At 52.8% G+C, this 15996-nt stretch overlaps 7 protein-coding genes across 7 annotated transcripts; 3 read left to right on the forward strand and 4 right to left on the reverse strand.

Moving 5' to 3' along the window:
* Positions 1 to 305: 305 nt before the first annotated feature.
* On the reverse strand, positions 306 to 3759 carry BDW47DRAFT_116266 (TRM-domain-containing protein; the record flags this gene model as incomplete). The annotated part of the gene is made up of 3 exons (XM_024814900.1): positions 306 to 2261; positions 2849 to 3504; positions 3570 to 3759. 3 exons carry the CDS (start codon positions 3757 to 3759, stop codon positions 306 to 308), a joined length of 2802 nt encoding a protein of 933 aa, XP_024673753.1.
* Positions 3760 to 4311: 552 nt separating this feature from the next.
* On the forward strand, positions 4312 to 5404 carry BDW47DRAFT_102335 (putative C2H2 finger domain protein). The gene is made up of 3 exons (XM_024811848.1): positions 4312 to 4460; positions 4526 to 4552; positions 4639 to 5404. The coding sequence occupies exons 1-3, from the start codon at positions 4452 to 4454 to the stop codon at positions 5242 to 5244; spliced, it is 642 nt and encodes a 213-aa protein (XP_024673754.1). The 5' UTR covers positions 4312 to 4451; the 3' UTR covers positions 5245 to 5404.
* Positions 5405 to 5640: 236 nt separating this feature from the next.
* Positions 5641 to 7349, reverse strand: BDW47DRAFT_102336 (pyruvate dehydrogenase (acetyl-transferring) subunit E1 beta). The gene is made up of 4 exons (XM_024811849.1): positions 6934 to 7349; positions 6733 to 6856; positions 6362 to 6648; positions 5641 to 6303 (listed from the first exon to the last, which is right to left on the reverse strand). The coding sequence occupies exons 1-4, from the start codon at positions 7182 to 7184 to the stop codon at positions 5832 to 5834; spliced, it is 1134 nt and encodes a 377-aa protein (XP_024673755.1). The 5' UTR covers positions 7185 to 7349; the 3' UTR covers positions 5641 to 5831.
* Positions 7350 to 7465: 116 nt separating this feature from the next.
* BDW47DRAFT_7501 (Metallo-dependent phosphatase-like protein) lies at positions 7466 to 9527 on the forward strand. Its single transcript, XM_024819750.1, has 2 exons — positions 7466 to 7724; positions 7808 to 9527. Exons 1-2 carry the CDS (start codon positions 7561 to 7563, stop codon positions 9486 to 9488), a joined length of 1845 nt encoding a protein of 614 aa, XP_024673756.1. The 5' UTR covers positions 7466 to 7560; the 3' UTR covers positions 9489 to 9527.
* BDW47DRAFT_102341 (enoyl-[acyl-carrier-protein] reductase) lies at positions 9419 to 11131 on the reverse strand. The gene is made up of 2 exons (XM_024811850.1): positions 10694 to 11131; positions 9419 to 10607 (listed from the first exon to the last, which is right to left on the reverse strand). The coding sequence occupies exons 1-2, from the start codon at positions 10921 to 10923 to the stop codon at positions 9566 to 9568; spliced, it is 1272 nt and encodes a 423-aa protein (XP_024673757.1). The 5' UTR covers positions 10924 to 11131; the 3' UTR covers positions 9419 to 9565.
* A 266-nt stretch (positions 11132 to 11397) lies between these two features.
* On the forward strand, positions 11398 to 13336 carry BDW47DRAFT_7525 (glutamyl-tRNA(Gln) amidotransferase subunit HER2). Its single transcript, XM_024819758.1, has 4 exons — positions 11398 to 11631; positions 11705 to 12029; positions 12092 to 12267; positions 12325 to 13336. The coding sequence occupies exons 1-4, from the start codon at positions 11493 to 11495 to the stop codon at positions 13188 to 13190; spliced, it is 1506 nt and encodes a 501-aa protein (XP_024673758.1). The 5' UTR covers positions 11398 to 11492; the 3' UTR covers positions 13191 to 13336.
* On the reverse strand, positions 13337 to 15980 carry BDW47DRAFT_7521 (SPRY domain-containing protein). The gene is made up of 2 exons (XM_024819757.1): positions 15898 to 15980; positions 13337 to 15782 (listed from the first exon to the last, which is right to left on the reverse strand). The coding sequence occupies exon 2, from the start codon at positions 15328 to 15330 to the stop codon at positions 13483 to 13485; it is 1848 nt and encodes a 615-aa protein (XP_024673759.1). The 5' UTR covers positions 15331 to 15782; positions 15898 to 15980; the 3' UTR covers positions 13337 to 13482.
* Positions 15981 to 15996: the final 16 nt, after the last annotated feature.

The following is a 15996-nucleotide window of genomic DNA, read 5'->3' on the forward strand; positions in this document are numbered from 1 at the left end:
TGTATTGTCTCGCCTGCCTCTCCCTTCCGCACCTTCCTATTTCCCGACGGATCATCGTGTGGTCAAGACAGACAAGCCTCGGATACCGTAGATGTACATTGGATCTATCAATCAAAACCATGTCTACCTTGAGCCCTGGTAAACATTCTAACTCTCCATCGTAAAAGAAAACACCTTTAAAAGGACTCAAGTGTAGGAGATAGAAATCGTATCACATGCTTTTATCCAACAAACATCTATAATACAGCGCCAGAAAACAGCAACACAGTCGAACAATCCGACAATACTCCCCGGTGTCCACGGCATCATCGCCCCCCAGACGCCCGATTCAACGGCCCCCAATTCGCCCTCGGATTCAGCTGATACCTAACAAGCCGCTTCTTCATAGCGACGTCCCGACCAAGAGCCTCATCAAAGTTTACCTCCAACTCGCTAGGCTCGCACGCACCCTGCGCGAGCTTCTGCTGGGACCGGGAGCGGTACAGCGCCGCCTCGACCTTCGTCACGAGGTCGTTGATATCAGCCCCGGTCTGGGTGGCGGAGATGATATCGTTCTTGATGGTGTCGAGGACGGTCTTCTCTTGTTGCACTTTTTGGATGTTCTCGCGGGACTTGGCCATGATGGTCGCGCCGGCTGATCCGGGTTTCAGGGCGTCTTGCTTGATGGGGGACTTTTGGCGGACCCACTCGCGCATGATCTCCCAGATGATGGCCCATGGGGCGTCTGTGCGGAGGGTGTTGGGCTTTGCGTGGCTTCGCGTGGAGCGGTAGCCTAGGTGGCGGAGGGCGCCGCGGAGGGCGTCGGCTGAGATTGTGGACGTGTGGAGGACCTTGCAGAGGGCGGCGGGGGTGAAGTAGAATGGGTGGGGTTCGCGAGCGGAGGGGTCAGCCCGGGTGAAGATGGGCGAGGTATTACTTGCTGCGTCTTGGGCGTTTTGGTCTTCTTCCGAGTCGGGTTTTGAGTCTGCTGCGGGGGGGTCGGCGACGGTCAGGTCTTCCTCGAGGGCCGTGGTCAACATCCCCTCGAGTCTGTCCATTGTCTGGTATGTGGTTCTGTCTACCGTTGGGACCATGGCGAGGATCTTTCTGATGAAATCGGGGTTGTGGAGGGGGCCTGCCCACATTGGGCCTGCCAAGTGAGTTTTGCGACCACAGTGCTCGCAGTGTGCGTCTGCGACTGGTCCTTGGGCGATCCCGTAGTGATGGAATGTGCCGCCCTTTTTGTCGAGCTTGTGCTTGGTGTGAGTCAGGGGCTGCGTGGTCCATGCGCCGCAGCCTGCGTCACAGTTGTAGACCAGCATCGTGTTGCCTGAAGCGAACTTGACCTGGGCGGGTGATCGGTGGACGCGGACGAATACTCGAGCGTAGAAGTCGATTGACAGCGACAGGAGCGGCTCGATTGCGAGTCCGTATTTGGCTGCGGATGTTGCGAGCGCGTGGAGAATGAGACGCAGCCCGCCCTCGTGCGAGGGCGTGCCCTTCAAGGGAACTCCGCCGTAGAGCGCATATGTCTTCTCGGGATAGCCGGTGGACGCCCAAACGCCTGCGTCAGTGCAGGTCACACACAGGAGACCGCCGTCCTTGACGCCTTGTACGGCAGCATCCATGAACGGGGCTGCGGTGCCGTAAGGGTCGAGGTCAATGACATCGAATTTCTCGGTGTGAGGCCCATTACCAGTGTCGAGATTGTACATGTAAGCCCGCGCATCGCCCGTATTCTGCTTAATGCGGTCTTCGAGCCCATTGTATTCGATGTTCGTTTTCATAGCTTGGATGGCAGGTAGTGACATGTCATTCGCGACGACGCGAGTGGTGAACGGGAGTTCGAGGGCGTATCGCAATGCGCGCAGCCCAGTAGCTGACAAGGCATCTAGGATCGTGAAAGACGGCGAAGACTTTTGCGCTGCATCCGATTCGGGAGCTGGTTGATCGCCATTGTGAGAAGTACTGGCCTCAGTGATGCCTTGGTCTCCCTGATCTCCACCATTTCCATCTCTCTTGCGCTTCTTCCCTTTCGCCGGCGCATGCGACTTCTTCGCAGCTTTTTCTTCCTTCACAGCTATCGCATGTCTACCGTAGGCTTTGATCGCAAGTACGCTGAGATCCCTATTGAATTGCTGGATTGGATTGTAGAAGACTGATTGAGGTTCCTCCGCTTTGGAGCCATTTTTGCTCCCGCTTTGGGAGGTTGTCGCGTCCGCCGGTTGATTCAAGATATAAGCCAGACCTTCCCTCACAGCCGTGTATTCCTTGCCATTATGCTGTACCGTCTGACCAGGACCGGCAGATTCGGGCGTCTCCATGATTGAAGGTCTAGACGAATTGTATCGCTTGTGGGCGAGGCTTGCAGGATGGCGGGGAACCGAACGGGGCTCTGTATGAAGGATGACTAGGGCCTTGTGGTTCAAAGACTGAATAGCATAACGATTTAGTTGGATGAAGTTGCAATTATGGAGAAACATCAGTCAAGCGTCGCAGGACTCACCAAGGAATTGACTGTAGACAACGTCGCCGTTGGTGGTTGAGAAAGGGCCGGGGGAAAAAGTCTGGCGCACGAGCCACCCAGACTTCTTTCGGCTTCTTCTCTATCGGGCCGCTTATCGGCTTCACCCTCTAAACCAAGTCTGGTGTTTACTATTGAACCCTATATACTTCGAGTTGATTTGGAGTGTTATACATTTTAAGACACTATATAATAGTTTATACTCAATAGCTAGTATCACAACCATGCCCCAAAAACAGGCACCTGGCTGTACATTTTATTCCACCCGTTGGCTTCCCAGCCGGAACCCTGACCTCCCCGTCCGATGATTCCCAAAGCCCCAGCGAGCCAAACGGCGGCCCCCACGACGATTGTGCCGCTTACGAGCCACCGTGATTTCTTTTGCCTTTTGGCAATAAGACTATCCTCGGTTTGCCCTAGACCGTATTCGATCGAGCCTTGTTTCCCACGCTCTTTCCGCACCGTGGTGACTTTCCACCCCATCCAAGCGGCCCAGCCCCCAATGATATGCCACACACTAGCAGTGACGAACGCGGTGTAGAACGTATTCCAAAACACCGGACTGCGTGCGAAACCGTGTGCCACATAGCCTAGCCCCACTCCTGAGCTTCCACCGTCGACGATCACGGGCATGACACGGTTGACAAGGGCGTGGGCGCCTAGTAGCGGAATAAGGAGATATCCCAATCGGGATTGAACGCTCATCCGTGGCCAGAAGCTTAACGAATGCCTTTGTGACCTGGTCTCTGCGCCGTAGAGCCGCGCTCGCCGACGGGATCGGATATTTCGCAGGGTGATACCAGACACGATGTGGATCAATATCGGGGCTGTCAACACGACATGTTCCAGCGACGGAGATTGATAGAAAGGGCGAGTCAACAGCAAATAGTTTTCACTGTCGGAGACGGAACGAGTGATCAGGGGAATAAGGGACGTGTTGGCAAAGTGCAGGCCGAAGAAGACGGTGGGTGGATAAGTCGAGTATCTCTGGAGAGCGACGACTGACACCCTGAATGGTTAGTTTCAACCCACTGTGGTATCCAGAAAACAGACTTTGTCAACTTACACCACGAGTCCCAGTTGCATCTACTGAGACCTAGGTTTAGAGCGGAGGATCGCCCTGTTGACGAACCCGGGTGACTGGGCGCAGAGCCTTGTGTTTTCGTAAAGCCATTGTCATTGCCGGACTCGATCGGTGGAGGCTCCTCGTGGACCGGAGAGGGATCCAATTCTTGCATAGACGTTATAGAATCCATGCGTTGTGTATTGATGTCATCAGAGGTCTGCGGAGGTGTGCGACCCTCGTCGGTGGGTGAGGCCGGCGAAGCCATGGTGATAAGGTGAATGATAGCTGGGTCGACAGGAATGTATCGAGTTGGTCAAAAGCTCCGGTTATAAACTCATACTGTTGGGAGTGTATGGCCTTGCTGGTACTTTAGGTGGAATAGACAGAAAGATTTGGTAAAGGTACAATTGTCCAGGGTATGATGTATAACAAGCAGAACTAGAGACGTAATAGGCGTCGATCTCGGGTGGTCACAGATTGACTACAGGATAAAGAAACTTCTTGGCATTGGTTTCTATCCTCTATTTTTCTTACTACAGTTATATTCTTATTAATTTCTCTTTTTCTCCATACATAGTACTGGACGCACCTCGCACCTTCAGAATGTAGCTCTTTAGAATTAATCGCGGTGGGACATTGGCACTTGTAGGCCTACTTCGCTGTATATATTGTCGCCTCGGCGGTAGGCCGACTGACCTGGGACAACCACCCGGAGGACTTCGATACTTCGGAGGTACAACGACAACACAAAACACCATAGATTGACAGCCACTCAAAACACCTGGCTAATGATAGCTTTCTCTTCTTTTCTTCGCTTGACTTTTTCATCTCCATTTTTAGAACTAGAACGTTCCTTCACTCATCCAAAATCCATCAACGAAGATGGCTCCGGTATGTTCTTTTCCGCGACGCCAACATCACATTCTGGATCGCTGAGTTTCCTACGTCGACAATAGCGAGGTTTTACAAATCCAGCCCCGAAGGTATGATGCACGAAAGAATTGTTCTTACCGGACTTACCACCGGCCGCAACGAACCCCAATAACTGAGCACATGACGACTTCTCTAGACCGAGTCCGCCCGCTCTGCACTGAGCTCCTTCACCTGCTCCCTCTGCAACAAATCCTACTCCCGCCATCCCGAATACGAAGCCCACATCTCCTCATACGATCATCAACACCGCAAACGTCTACAAGAACTGAAACAACTGTCGCGCGACCCCAACGCAGCAGAGAAGGCAAGGCGGGCTGAGAAAAAGGCTGACGCAGAAGCCGGCCTGAGAGTGATCGATACAACCAAGAGTGGCGTAGCGACTGGAGCTGCAGCCCGTCCCGCGCCTTCGGGAGGTGGCAGCGGCGGTGGATTCAAAAAGGGGGGATTCAAGAGTTCCTTCACAACCGTCAAAGCGCCTGTCCCGCCCTCTGCGCCGACGAGGAAAAACGTCCTGGGAGAAGATGACGATGACAGCCCTGCGGCTGATGAGGTAGTTGTGCCTGCGCGGAACTCACCTGTCAGAGACGTGAAAACGCGACAGGATACCGAGGAGAGCGACACTGACGAAGAGTACGCGAATGATACCATGGGCGGTGGCTACTATAATCCTCGACATCCAACGGGGTGTTTTGCTAACTGTGGTGGTGCTGGAATTGCCGGGTCTGTACCTGCCGGAGTGTGACATACGGGTCTGCTCTTCTTTATATCGTTGATGGTTATGTATTCATGATGGGACCTTTTAAATGGCGGTGTTAGGCGGGATAAGGCGTTTTGCGGTAAGTCCAACATGGTTTAAGCATTTGGCGATATGAAGACATGAATACGATGTCATACGAAGCCTTCATTGGCTCCGAAAATTCCGAACTCCAAATATACTTTGTTTCTACGGGAGATTCTTCTGTCCATCTTTTCCCCCTAAGCCATACACATGAAGTCCGAAGAACTCGTGGACAACGAGGCTATGTGAATCTGATAGGGACTGCAAGGATTTGGGAATATTATCCTTAAGTACTCTATGGTTCGTAGATCCTGATCACATGGCTTGATCAACAACACCAGAAAAAAAAAAAAAAATAGAAAACAAAATAAAAACAAAAAAGGATGAAGATGTAAAGGTTGATTAATCAGTAGTCGTACAGATTTAAAAGTGAATATGGAAACGAAAACGACTTAGAGCTTGAAAGTAGACAGGAACAGGTCAAAAAAGTTACCAAAAAACAAAACAGAATTTATCCTCTTTTTATAGCGCCAGTTTTCTTGTCATACCATTTACAAACGCAGCAGCTTGGCGGCCTGGCCAACGATCGTGTCCTCCTGGGGGAAGCTGAGCTGCTCCAGACCAAGAGCGTAGGGCGTGGGCACCTCAGCACCGGTGACACGGACAGCGGGGGCCGTCAGGTAGTCGAAACCGTACTCCATGGACAGGGCGAGGATTTCGGAGGAGACACCGAACATGGGGTAACCAGATTCAACGGCCATGATACGGCCAGTCTTCTTGAGAGACTGGATGATGGTCTCCACGTCGAGCGGCTTCACGGACCGAAGGTTGATCACTTCGGCTTCGACTCCATATTTTTGCTTCAGCTCCGCCGCGGCATTCAGAGACTGACCCACACAGCGGGAAAGGGAAACGATAGTCAGATCCTTTCCGGGGCGCTCGATCTTGGCCTTGCCAAGAGGCAGGACGAAGTCACTCTTCTGAGCAGCCTCACTCATGGGGAAGGCCTGTCCGTACAGGAGCCTAGAAGTTGTCAGCGCAAACGCACTCGCAGGACACGTGATAGCAGAGTCACACATACTCGTTCTCCAAGAAGACGACCGGGTTGGGGTCGCGAATGGCGGCCTTCAGCAGACCCTTGGCATCCTCCGCGCTCCAGGGCGAGACAACCTTCAGGCCAGGGATGCTGCCATACCAGGCGGAGTAATCCTGGGAGTGCTGCGCGGCGACACCGGCGGCGAAACCGTTGGGGCCACGGAAAGTGATGTTGCAAGGTTGGATACCACCCGACATGTAGTGTGTCTTAGCGGCGGAGTTGATGATTTGATCGATCGCCTGCATGGCAAAGTTGAAAGTCATGAACTCGCACTACCGTCATATCACCGTCTCGTTAGCCTGAAGGTTCGCTCCTTGCTATACATCCACCCCGTAACAAACTCGGTAGATACTCACAATGGGGTGCAGGCCCGCGAGAGCAGCACCGACGGCGAGACCGCCGAAGCCAGCCTCAGTAATCGGGGTATCAATAACCCTCTTAGGACCAAAGCGGTCCAGAAGACCCCTCGTGACCTTGTAACTGAAAGCGGGAAACACCATTAGCCAAACCGCAACCCTATAATCAACCGAGTGCCGCTGTAGACTGGGGATTCGTACGCTCCATTGTACTGCGCGACCTCCTCGCCCAGAATGAAAGTCTTCTGGTTGCTTTCCAACTCCTCGGCAAGGGCCTCGTTCAGTGCATCGCGAACGGTGACTTCCTTGGTGCCGCTCTCCGTAGCATATCCCTGGGAGCGCACGGCCAAGGAGGCATATACCGGCTTGCGAAAAGCAGGGCGGAGGAGAGCGGAGGTAGGACGCGATGAGAGCAGACGAGCTGCAGGGCGGAAGAGTCGGGGAGCAGCCATGGCCGGGCTGGTGGACAAGAAAATGCAGACGAGATGGAAAAATGGGAAACGAAAGAGTTGCAGGAGATGTCAGGATCCAAAGACACAGGCAACTCCGTTGGGTTAGGCGTCGATACTAAGGGCGATTTCTTCTCTTTTCCTCCGGTCTATTTTGCTGGATTTTGCTGAGGAGTTTCGAGACTGTTGGGCACGGCTGACTAAGCCGGGGGGGTTGGTTCACCGGTGCCCACTTCTGTCCGGTCTTTCTAGACCGAAAGTATTGTATACTGGAGAGATACTAGCTATCTCTCGAGGATTCCGGTTGTTTTTGCATGCGAGTATCGCTCTGTGAGGAGCTTCGGCACAAGACGCACCTTGTTATCGACGTTGAATCGATATGACGACTCTGTCCATCATCCTATCCCTTTGTTGTGCCGTCTTCGCTGTCCAGCCATCCGCTCCAGATCCCATCCCGGCCCCGTTACGTGATCTGAAATGGGGTCAACTTAATTTTCTCCACACTACTGACACACACGGCTGGCTGGCCGGCCATCTGCAAGAGTATGGCTATGGAATCCGGGAATGGTTCATCCCGAATGATCCATCCCGACTCATACTAGTGTATGCTAATCGGATATTTCCAGACCATCTTACACCGCAGACTGGGGCGACTATGTCTCCTTTGCGAGTCGGATGCGGGAGAAGGCTGAAGCCCAGGGACAGGATCTCTTGGTGATCGATACAGGGGATAGAGTAGAGGGGAATGGTCTCTACGACTCGTCAGAGCCCAAGGGAGTGTATATCTCCGAGATCCTGCGACAGCAACACGTCGACTTGCTCACATCGGGCAACCATGAATTGTACAAGCAGAGTACATCGGAGGCGGAGTTCTTCACCACAGTACCCAACTTCCGTGGTAGTTACCTGGCATCCAATATTGACATTCTACACCCGGTGACGGAGGAGCTGGTGCCACTGGCCCCTCGCTTTAAGAAATTTGTGACCAAACAGCAGGGCATTCGCATCGTGGCGTTTGGCTTTCTCTTTGATTTTACAAAAAATAGCAACAACACTGTTGTGCACTCGGTAGAGAAGACAATCAAAGAAGATTGGTTTCAAGAAATCATCAGAGACAAAGATGTTGATCTCTTTCTGGTGATCGGCCATGTGGCGGTCCACTCCACCGAATACAATGCGGTCTTCAGCGAGATCAGGAATGTCCGCTGGGACACACCGATTCAATTTTTTGGTGGTCACTATCACATCCGAGACTATGCCCGCTATGATTCCAAAGCGTATGGATTAGCAAGTGGCCGGTTCATGGAAACCATCGGATTCATGTCGATCGATGGCCTCTCCACCGCTGCACGCCAGATCAACCCAGTTTTGACGAATCCTAGTTTTAATCGAAGGTATATCGATAACAACCTATTCTCTTTTCACCACCACACCGGCCTCGCCAGTGATACCTTTCCCACAGTCGAAGGTCGCAACGTATCAAAACTTATCCAAGAAAGTCGAGAGGAACTCCAGCTAGATAAGGTTTATGGGTGCTCCCCAAGGGATCTCTGGATGTCCCGCGTAAAATATCCGAGTGAGGATAGCATATACACCTGGCTTGGGAGCCAGGTACTCCCCGATTCATTGAGAGATGACACTCGTGCCGGGAACCCCGCCCTTGCTATTATCAACACCGGCGCTATCCGCTTCGATATATTCAAGGGTCCCTTTACGTACGACACGACCTTCATAGTGTGTCCCTTTACGAGCGGATTCCGCTATTTGAAAGATGTTCCTTACGACAAAGCACAGTTGATCGTGGAAATTTTGAATAAGCAGCCACAGATTCTTTCCGAAGGCCGGGCTCAAGTAGATTTTCCAACTTGGAACCTAGCACCTCCTGAGCAACAAGCTTTGTCCTCAGACTCTGTCGTGGATCACAATGCAATCGGGCACGATCTCCACATGAACCAGAAACCGCTGCTGGACCTCGACCATTCCGACAAGGAGTCTATTCCAGGATATACTACCGTTGACGATGGTGGTACCGACGGTGACGATACGATTCATTCGTCTATTCCGATGTACCGCGTTCCCAATTGCATTCAATCTCTTGTCCCAGGGAACACATCCGAAACCCCACGAACCGTTGACCTCGTCTACGTTGATTTCATCGAGCCCTACGTGGCTCTTGCTGCAAAGATGGCACGGCTGGACGTGAATTTCACAGAGGATAGTGATGTATACATGCCTTCGATGACACTGAACAGCATGCTTCTGGAGTGGGTGAAGAGCAACTGGATTTGTGATCCTGCATCGCGGTAGCCCTGTCTGTCATTATGTGTTTGTTACAGTCCAGATTAAGATCATCTATATTATACATGGGAAACCGTTTAAATATCTCAATCGCCGCCCTCATACTTCAGTAAGCCCTTACCGCTGCGGTAACCCTCCAGGGTTCCCTGCACACCTGCCGCAAGCTCCGTGCCCTCAGTATCCCACTTCCACTTGATCTCGTCCACGGGAATATCCTTGAACTTGCCCGTCCGGGTCAGCTGCAGCACGTCCCTGATGGTGTTTTCCTTCTCGTGCGGGTTCTTGTCTCCCCACCGGCTCACCCAGAAACCATCGAACACCAGGTTCTTGAAGATCAGCAGCCCAGACGGCAGCGCAACGGGCTGCTTCGACATGGCACCGTAGGTGACCATATGCGAACCGGGCGCGAGACACTTCGCCAGCGCAGTGGCGCTCTTACCACCGACGCAGTTGAGAGCCAGTCGAATGGGCTCCTTGCCCTTGCGAGTAAACTCATTCACCATGTTTCTGAACTCGCCAGAAACCAGCTCCGACTCGGTAATAACAGCGGTAGCCCCAAGCTCCATCAGTTCCTTCTTCAGGACCTCCGTCTCCTCCGGGGTCTTCCGTTCACGAACGACATTGAGCGTCTTGATGCCCCATTCCCGCGCAAGCTGGATAGCCGCGCGTCCGACACCGCTGTTGGCCCCGTTCTGGATGAGCCACTCCTCCCCAGAGCGCAGCCAATCCCACTCGCAGAAATCCTTGATCATGCGGTAAGCAGTGACGGGGTTGACGCTCACAGTGCTGATCTGCAGGGGGGTCAAGCCCTCTTTGTCCTCGATCTTGATCAGCTGCGACTCGTCCATCTGAGCGTGGGTGCGCCACGTGCCCTGGCCCGTCTTTTTCATGACGACCCAGTCTCCCTTGGATAGAGTCTTGACATTGTGGCCAGTTGCGAGTACTTCGAAGGCGCCTTCATTCCCAGCCACAGCCGACGGGTCGTGTGTTCCGAGGTCCGTTTGGAAAGGTGGCTTGCTCGGGTATACACCTTGGATTTGGTTCACGTCGGCGGGGTTGAGCGGCGCGGCGAGGAGACGGAGCGTGACCTCTGTGCCGGAAGGCGGGGAGATGGAGTGTTTGTGAAGTCTGTAGGAGTCAAGCAAGGCTTGTTAGTTTGTTGTAGATAATTTCCCCACGAAACATGACGTCGACGCGTCTGGAGCACAACTTACTGAAGAACATCTTTCGGCTCCCCGTACTGCGAATACACCAGCGCCTTAGCCTGCGTATACCCATACACCGAGATAGACCTTCTATCTCCAAAGGAGGGGCCCGGAGCCCATCCTCTTGCCGCAGTTGCAGCTACCGGGGCATAAGGGCGGGCACCGGCTTTCAAGGTCAGAAACAGAGAATTGTTCCGTGAAGTCTCCACGGCGGTTCGCACAAATCGATGGGACAACATGGTGACGTTCGAATTCGATGTCCAATTGGGTATGTTCGGGTCAAGAAACTGTTGTGAGTCCCAGTTTATCGGACAGCTCTCCACGATTGTCGAAGAGACTGCGGATGACGTCGTTCTTCTAACCGTCGGGCCGACGGAGATTCTAAGATGCCGACTCCAGCTCGATCCAGTATCGATGTAGAAGTTTGTTGACCCATGCTATTTACCCATGAACATTATCAGATTGTATGTATTGCATACTTGTCTCATAATCAGATCTGAGAAATACTATCCTTTCCATGTCTTCGCATACCCCTGTCTCCTGCATATCCCAGATTGATTCAAACCATTGATTAGTCATTATGGTCCAGCCAAGGATGGCAAGCTCGGGTCCGATCATCAGATCGGATCGACTTTATTCTGATAGTCTTTAGCCTGCAAATGATACTGCCTACCTAACTTGTACTATAGTACCTTTATCTCGCCTTAGTGGCTGTGCTAGTAGGTGGTGCGCTTGCAATCACAACCTCGCTATCCTGGAGTGGGCATCCAACAGCTTGTCGCGTATTGTTTCTCTGCCGGAGTTCTAAATGTCTCTTTTGCGCGAAGCCGAAAGATGCATCATTAACCAGTCGAGCCATGCAGCTCTCAATGCCTTTATAACCCCGCTTCAGCGCTCGGGGCAGTGGAGGGAGTGTGTGAGAGAGGCGGACCTTCGAAGTGAGCAAGGTAAGTTGTCTGCTGAATCGTCATGTTAAGCCCCGGGGTATTTCTATAGAAACTAACCAGCTGAAATATATAGGCAAACCAAAGTCCAAAGTAGACGGGCGTCTAGTCTCCGTCAAAGACAACATCTGTACCCGCGAATTCCCAACAACGTGCGCCTCCGCGATTCTGAAAGACTTCTCCAGCCCGTTCAACGCGACAGTTGTCGAACAATTGAAAGATGCTGGTGCCGTCGTGGCGGGAAAAACAAACTTGGATGAGTTTGGCATGGGTTCGCATTCGATATACTCTTCTTTTGGGCCTGTTCAGAGTCCACGGGTGACGCACGACCGAGAGGCCTTGTCGTCCGGTGGTAGTTCTGGTGGGAGCGCTGTAGCTGTCGCTACGGATCAGTGTTTTGCGTAAGTGGAGTCCGTCGCACGCCATGGGCCCAAGTCAAGTGAACAAGCTGACATATGTGTAGAGCTCTGGGTACAGATACCGGTGGCTCTGTTAGATTACCAGCCGCGTATACTGGCACATTTGGATTCAAGCCGTCTTATGGATTGGTCTCCCGGTGGGGTGTGGTCGCATACGCGAACTCGCTCGACACAGTCGGGATATTCGGGAAGAGGGTATCCGATGTTCAGGATGTTTTTGGTGAGTCGTTCTGATCACATATGAAGGCCATCGTACTGACTGTCTTTTGAAACGTAGGCATCTTGAATCAACACGATCGACGCGATCCGACGAACCTTTCTCCGTCTTCGCGTTCCCGAATCCTCTCTAACCTTCAGATGCCGAAATTTGCATCTCGGATGACATCTCGACCCCTCAGAGTTGGATTTCCCGTCGAGTACAATATACAAGAACTTGCGCCTTCAGTTCGCCGTGCTTGGTCCGGCACCTTGGATCGTATGCGGAAACAAGGCCACGCCATCCTTCCTGTCTCTCTTCCGACAACCAAATCAGCTTTATCGGCATACTACGTTCTCGCGCCTGCAGAAGCCTCTTCCAACCTGGCGAAATACGATGGTGTAAGATATGGGACGCGCTCAGAAGGTAGTGACATACAACCAGGGGAAACTCTCTATGCCAAAACCAGAGGAGAGGGGTTTGGACAAGAAGTCCAAAGACGGATCCTCCTCGGCGCGTTCAGCCTGAGCGCCGACGCTATGGACAATTATTTCATCCAAGCGCAACGAGTCCGCCGTCTTGTCCAGAAAGATTTCAATGACGTTTTTGCGGCAAACAAACCTTTGTCTTCTTTGAAACCGAATGAGGACCAAGAACCTGAAGACTTTGGCGTCGACATCCTTATATGCCCGACAGCTCCCTCTTCACCTCCGGAAATATCAAAGCTGTTGGATCCGAGCGCCACTACCCCTCTAGATGGCTACATGAACGATGTGTTTACAGTCCCTGCTAGTTTAGCCGGGCTACCAGCTATCTCCATCCCGTCCACCACGGATTGCCACGAGGGCGAAGATGGGGGCCCGGCCGGGATCCAAGTAATTGGCCAGTACGGTGATGATGACCTGGTCCTACAGACAGCGGAATATCTTGTACGGTCGAGTTCTTGAATATCATGGGCCACAAACTCCTACGGTTGATTTAAGGAGTGCTGCAGCACTTTGACTCCGAATCTTTTCTTTTTTCTTCTCTCTTTTGTTCTCTTCCACATCATTGTACTAAGCCAACCCACAGCCTGTAAATTTCAATGGGTAAGGAGTCAACATTGTCTCCAGTCCAAACAAACGACCTGTCTTATCCTGTTGATTTGGATGGTGGAGACTGGTATCGAAGGCCAACAATCAAGGGGAACTATATGCAAATTGACCACCATCCATGCCATATCAGCCCACGCAAGCAAACTTAGGACATCTCGATGTCTCCACCAGTTGCTGCATTTTCTGGAGCTTCTGCATTCGATATACCTTCAGTACCATCTGCCATAGGCGTGTCGCCCGTGGTATGGCTAGCACCAACCTCTAGCTCCGAAGGAGCCGGCACAGCATTGTTGCCAATGTTTTCAAGAACTACATGGTTCGACACAACGTCTGCAGGCATAGCGGATTCGTACGCAGCCCCAACACCTCCTTTAAGAACCTCAGACCCCCCAACAGCCCCAGAACCCGTGCCATCGATCTCTGCTTTCCCAACGACGTCGCCATCAACGCCGCCCCAGACCAGCATAGCCTCGACCTCATCGACGACGTCGGCCACGATATCTTCAACAATCTGCTCGTTGAACCGCTCTCCCATGCCGCGGACAGGTTCGTCATTGTCCGCATAAGGCGGCGGGCCAAACCACCAAGGCGCCTCAAAGCGACATTCCACCGCACCGCCGTTGTAGCAGCTCACGGCGGGGTAATACCCAACCATGCCGTCATCTGCGTTCTCTCGCTCGCCGAGGCCCAAATTGTTGGTCCCGTTTACGAGTCGACTTGCCGGCGGGAGGAAGGCGTATAACTCCCTGAAAGGAGTGCCCATCTTTACACCGTTTTTGAAGATGGTAATGCTGGACCCGGGGAGGGTGCGCAACGAGGCGTCCTCGGTATTGGTTGGTGACGGTTGACCCAGGGTTGATGTTTCCTTGAGATTGAAAGCGTAATCGCGGAGCTGTTTCGAGGGGAACACGTTCGACTGCTGCCAGTAAAAGTCGGATTTATAATGGAAGGGGATACGATCGCGAATGATGTTCGCGGCGGACGGCGGTTCGGAGTTCGGAGTCGATGCATCGCCATCAACCGCAGGATCATAGGCGCCCTCCACTATTTTCTTATGGAGAGACAGAGGCGGAAGAGTAATGAGTAAACCGATGACATCCCCCTCGCGGATCGATTCGCCTTTCGGGAAGAAATACTCGCAGCGCATCCGATTGACCACCTCTCCATTCACATCACGTATCCCGTAACCGTAGCAGTCAACACCCACGTTGACGTCTAGGTCTGCCTCCCTGCGCGCAAATCCAAGACGCACATGGCCCCTAGAAGGTAATTTCCCGTTCCCGGACGTCTCCGTTGCATCTGGACCCTGCATGACACCGTTGATGATGCGCGCTTCGTAGTAAAAGGTCCCTTCACGCGCACAGACATTTGCGCGCGCGGTATGCCACGGTTCGCTGGTTGTAACGGCGAGGGCGTCTTTGCTGAAGGATATCGCAGCCGGTGAGTCCTCGAAGCTGAAACGGGCGTGGTATGGGCTGACATCAGTTTGGCGGTACTTGATGTGCGGGAACCCTGGGTCGGCGATGGCGTAGCTATAGCGGTATCCGTTCTTATTGGTAAGTTTGTCGGCGACTTCATAGAATTCGTAGTTCTGGCCGATTGTCCCTGATTCTTTCCGAGCCACGAAGTTCATCTGGCGAGGTTGGGGGGGCAGCAAGTCTGATGGTCTTGGCTCCGAAATCAGCAGAGGCCGTAGGATGGACAAGTCCGAGCTCGAAAGGGTGGAGTTCTGGACGGCGGCAGTCTTTTTCTTGGGGGGCGCACTATCCGTGTCGAGCCCTTTCGCTTCGCGCTTTTTGCGACTGTCCCGTTTGTTGCGCTTCGATCTCCCCCCGTCACCCTGGGCGGAGACTATGCTTGGGGCCGCGGGCGAGGATCTGGCATTTTGGTCTGACGGAGGTCCGTTGAAGAAAGGTAGGCTCCCCGGGGGTTGAATTGGAGAATTGATGTTTGATGAGGGGGCCGGGGATCCGGTGGGTTGTGTAGAGGCCATAGTTTGCGGCTGTGGTGGTGCTCCTTGGCACTCGAATTTGGGCCAAGTGGTACTAGGAGGATGACTATATTCAGAGTGATTGTCTCGACGCAACAGGGTGGTTTACGAATGTCACGCTTCTGGCAGAGCTCTTCACGGCCGTGGAATCCCAGGCGGGAAAGGCGAGCTCCCTGAGGGATGACACATGTAGTAACAAGTATAGCTCCTCGGGTGATCAGGCTGGGTGTAGATAGAGTCGATCGATCGGAGGGAATGCGAATTGGCCGTGTGAGATAGTTGTTATGGTCGATGCGAAACGCGCATTGGCGACGAGGATGCAGGGTCCTGGACCGTGGTGGCCGAATTTGGATATGACGCAATTGGAAGCTAGAAAGCCCGATACAACACAAAGTCCCTGCCCCTGTCGTATACGTCAATAGGGAGTAGATATCTCGTAGAAGGCCTGTTTCTACCTATGATTTGGTCAGCTTCGCATTCCAGCAACAATCAGAGAGATGACTTAGTGTCCACGGGATCTCGAACGATTCCTCATTACGAGGAGTTCAGAAGTGGAGCTCCAGCACGTACAGTAGTTCGACGATTGATGAAGGACCTAAAGCGATCTGTATGATTCGCAGTAGATACACAGTAGACAGTCCAAGTCACTCAGGGTTTCTGCAATATCAC

Source organism: Aspergillus candidus, assembly GCF_002847045.1.
Source record: "Aspergillus candidus strain CBS 102.13 unplaced genomic scaffold BDW47scaffold_11, whole genome shotgun sequence".
Classification (NCBI taxonomy): Eukaryota; Fungi; Ascomycota; class Eurotiomycetes; order Eurotiales; family Aspergillaceae; genus Aspergillus; species Aspergillus candidus.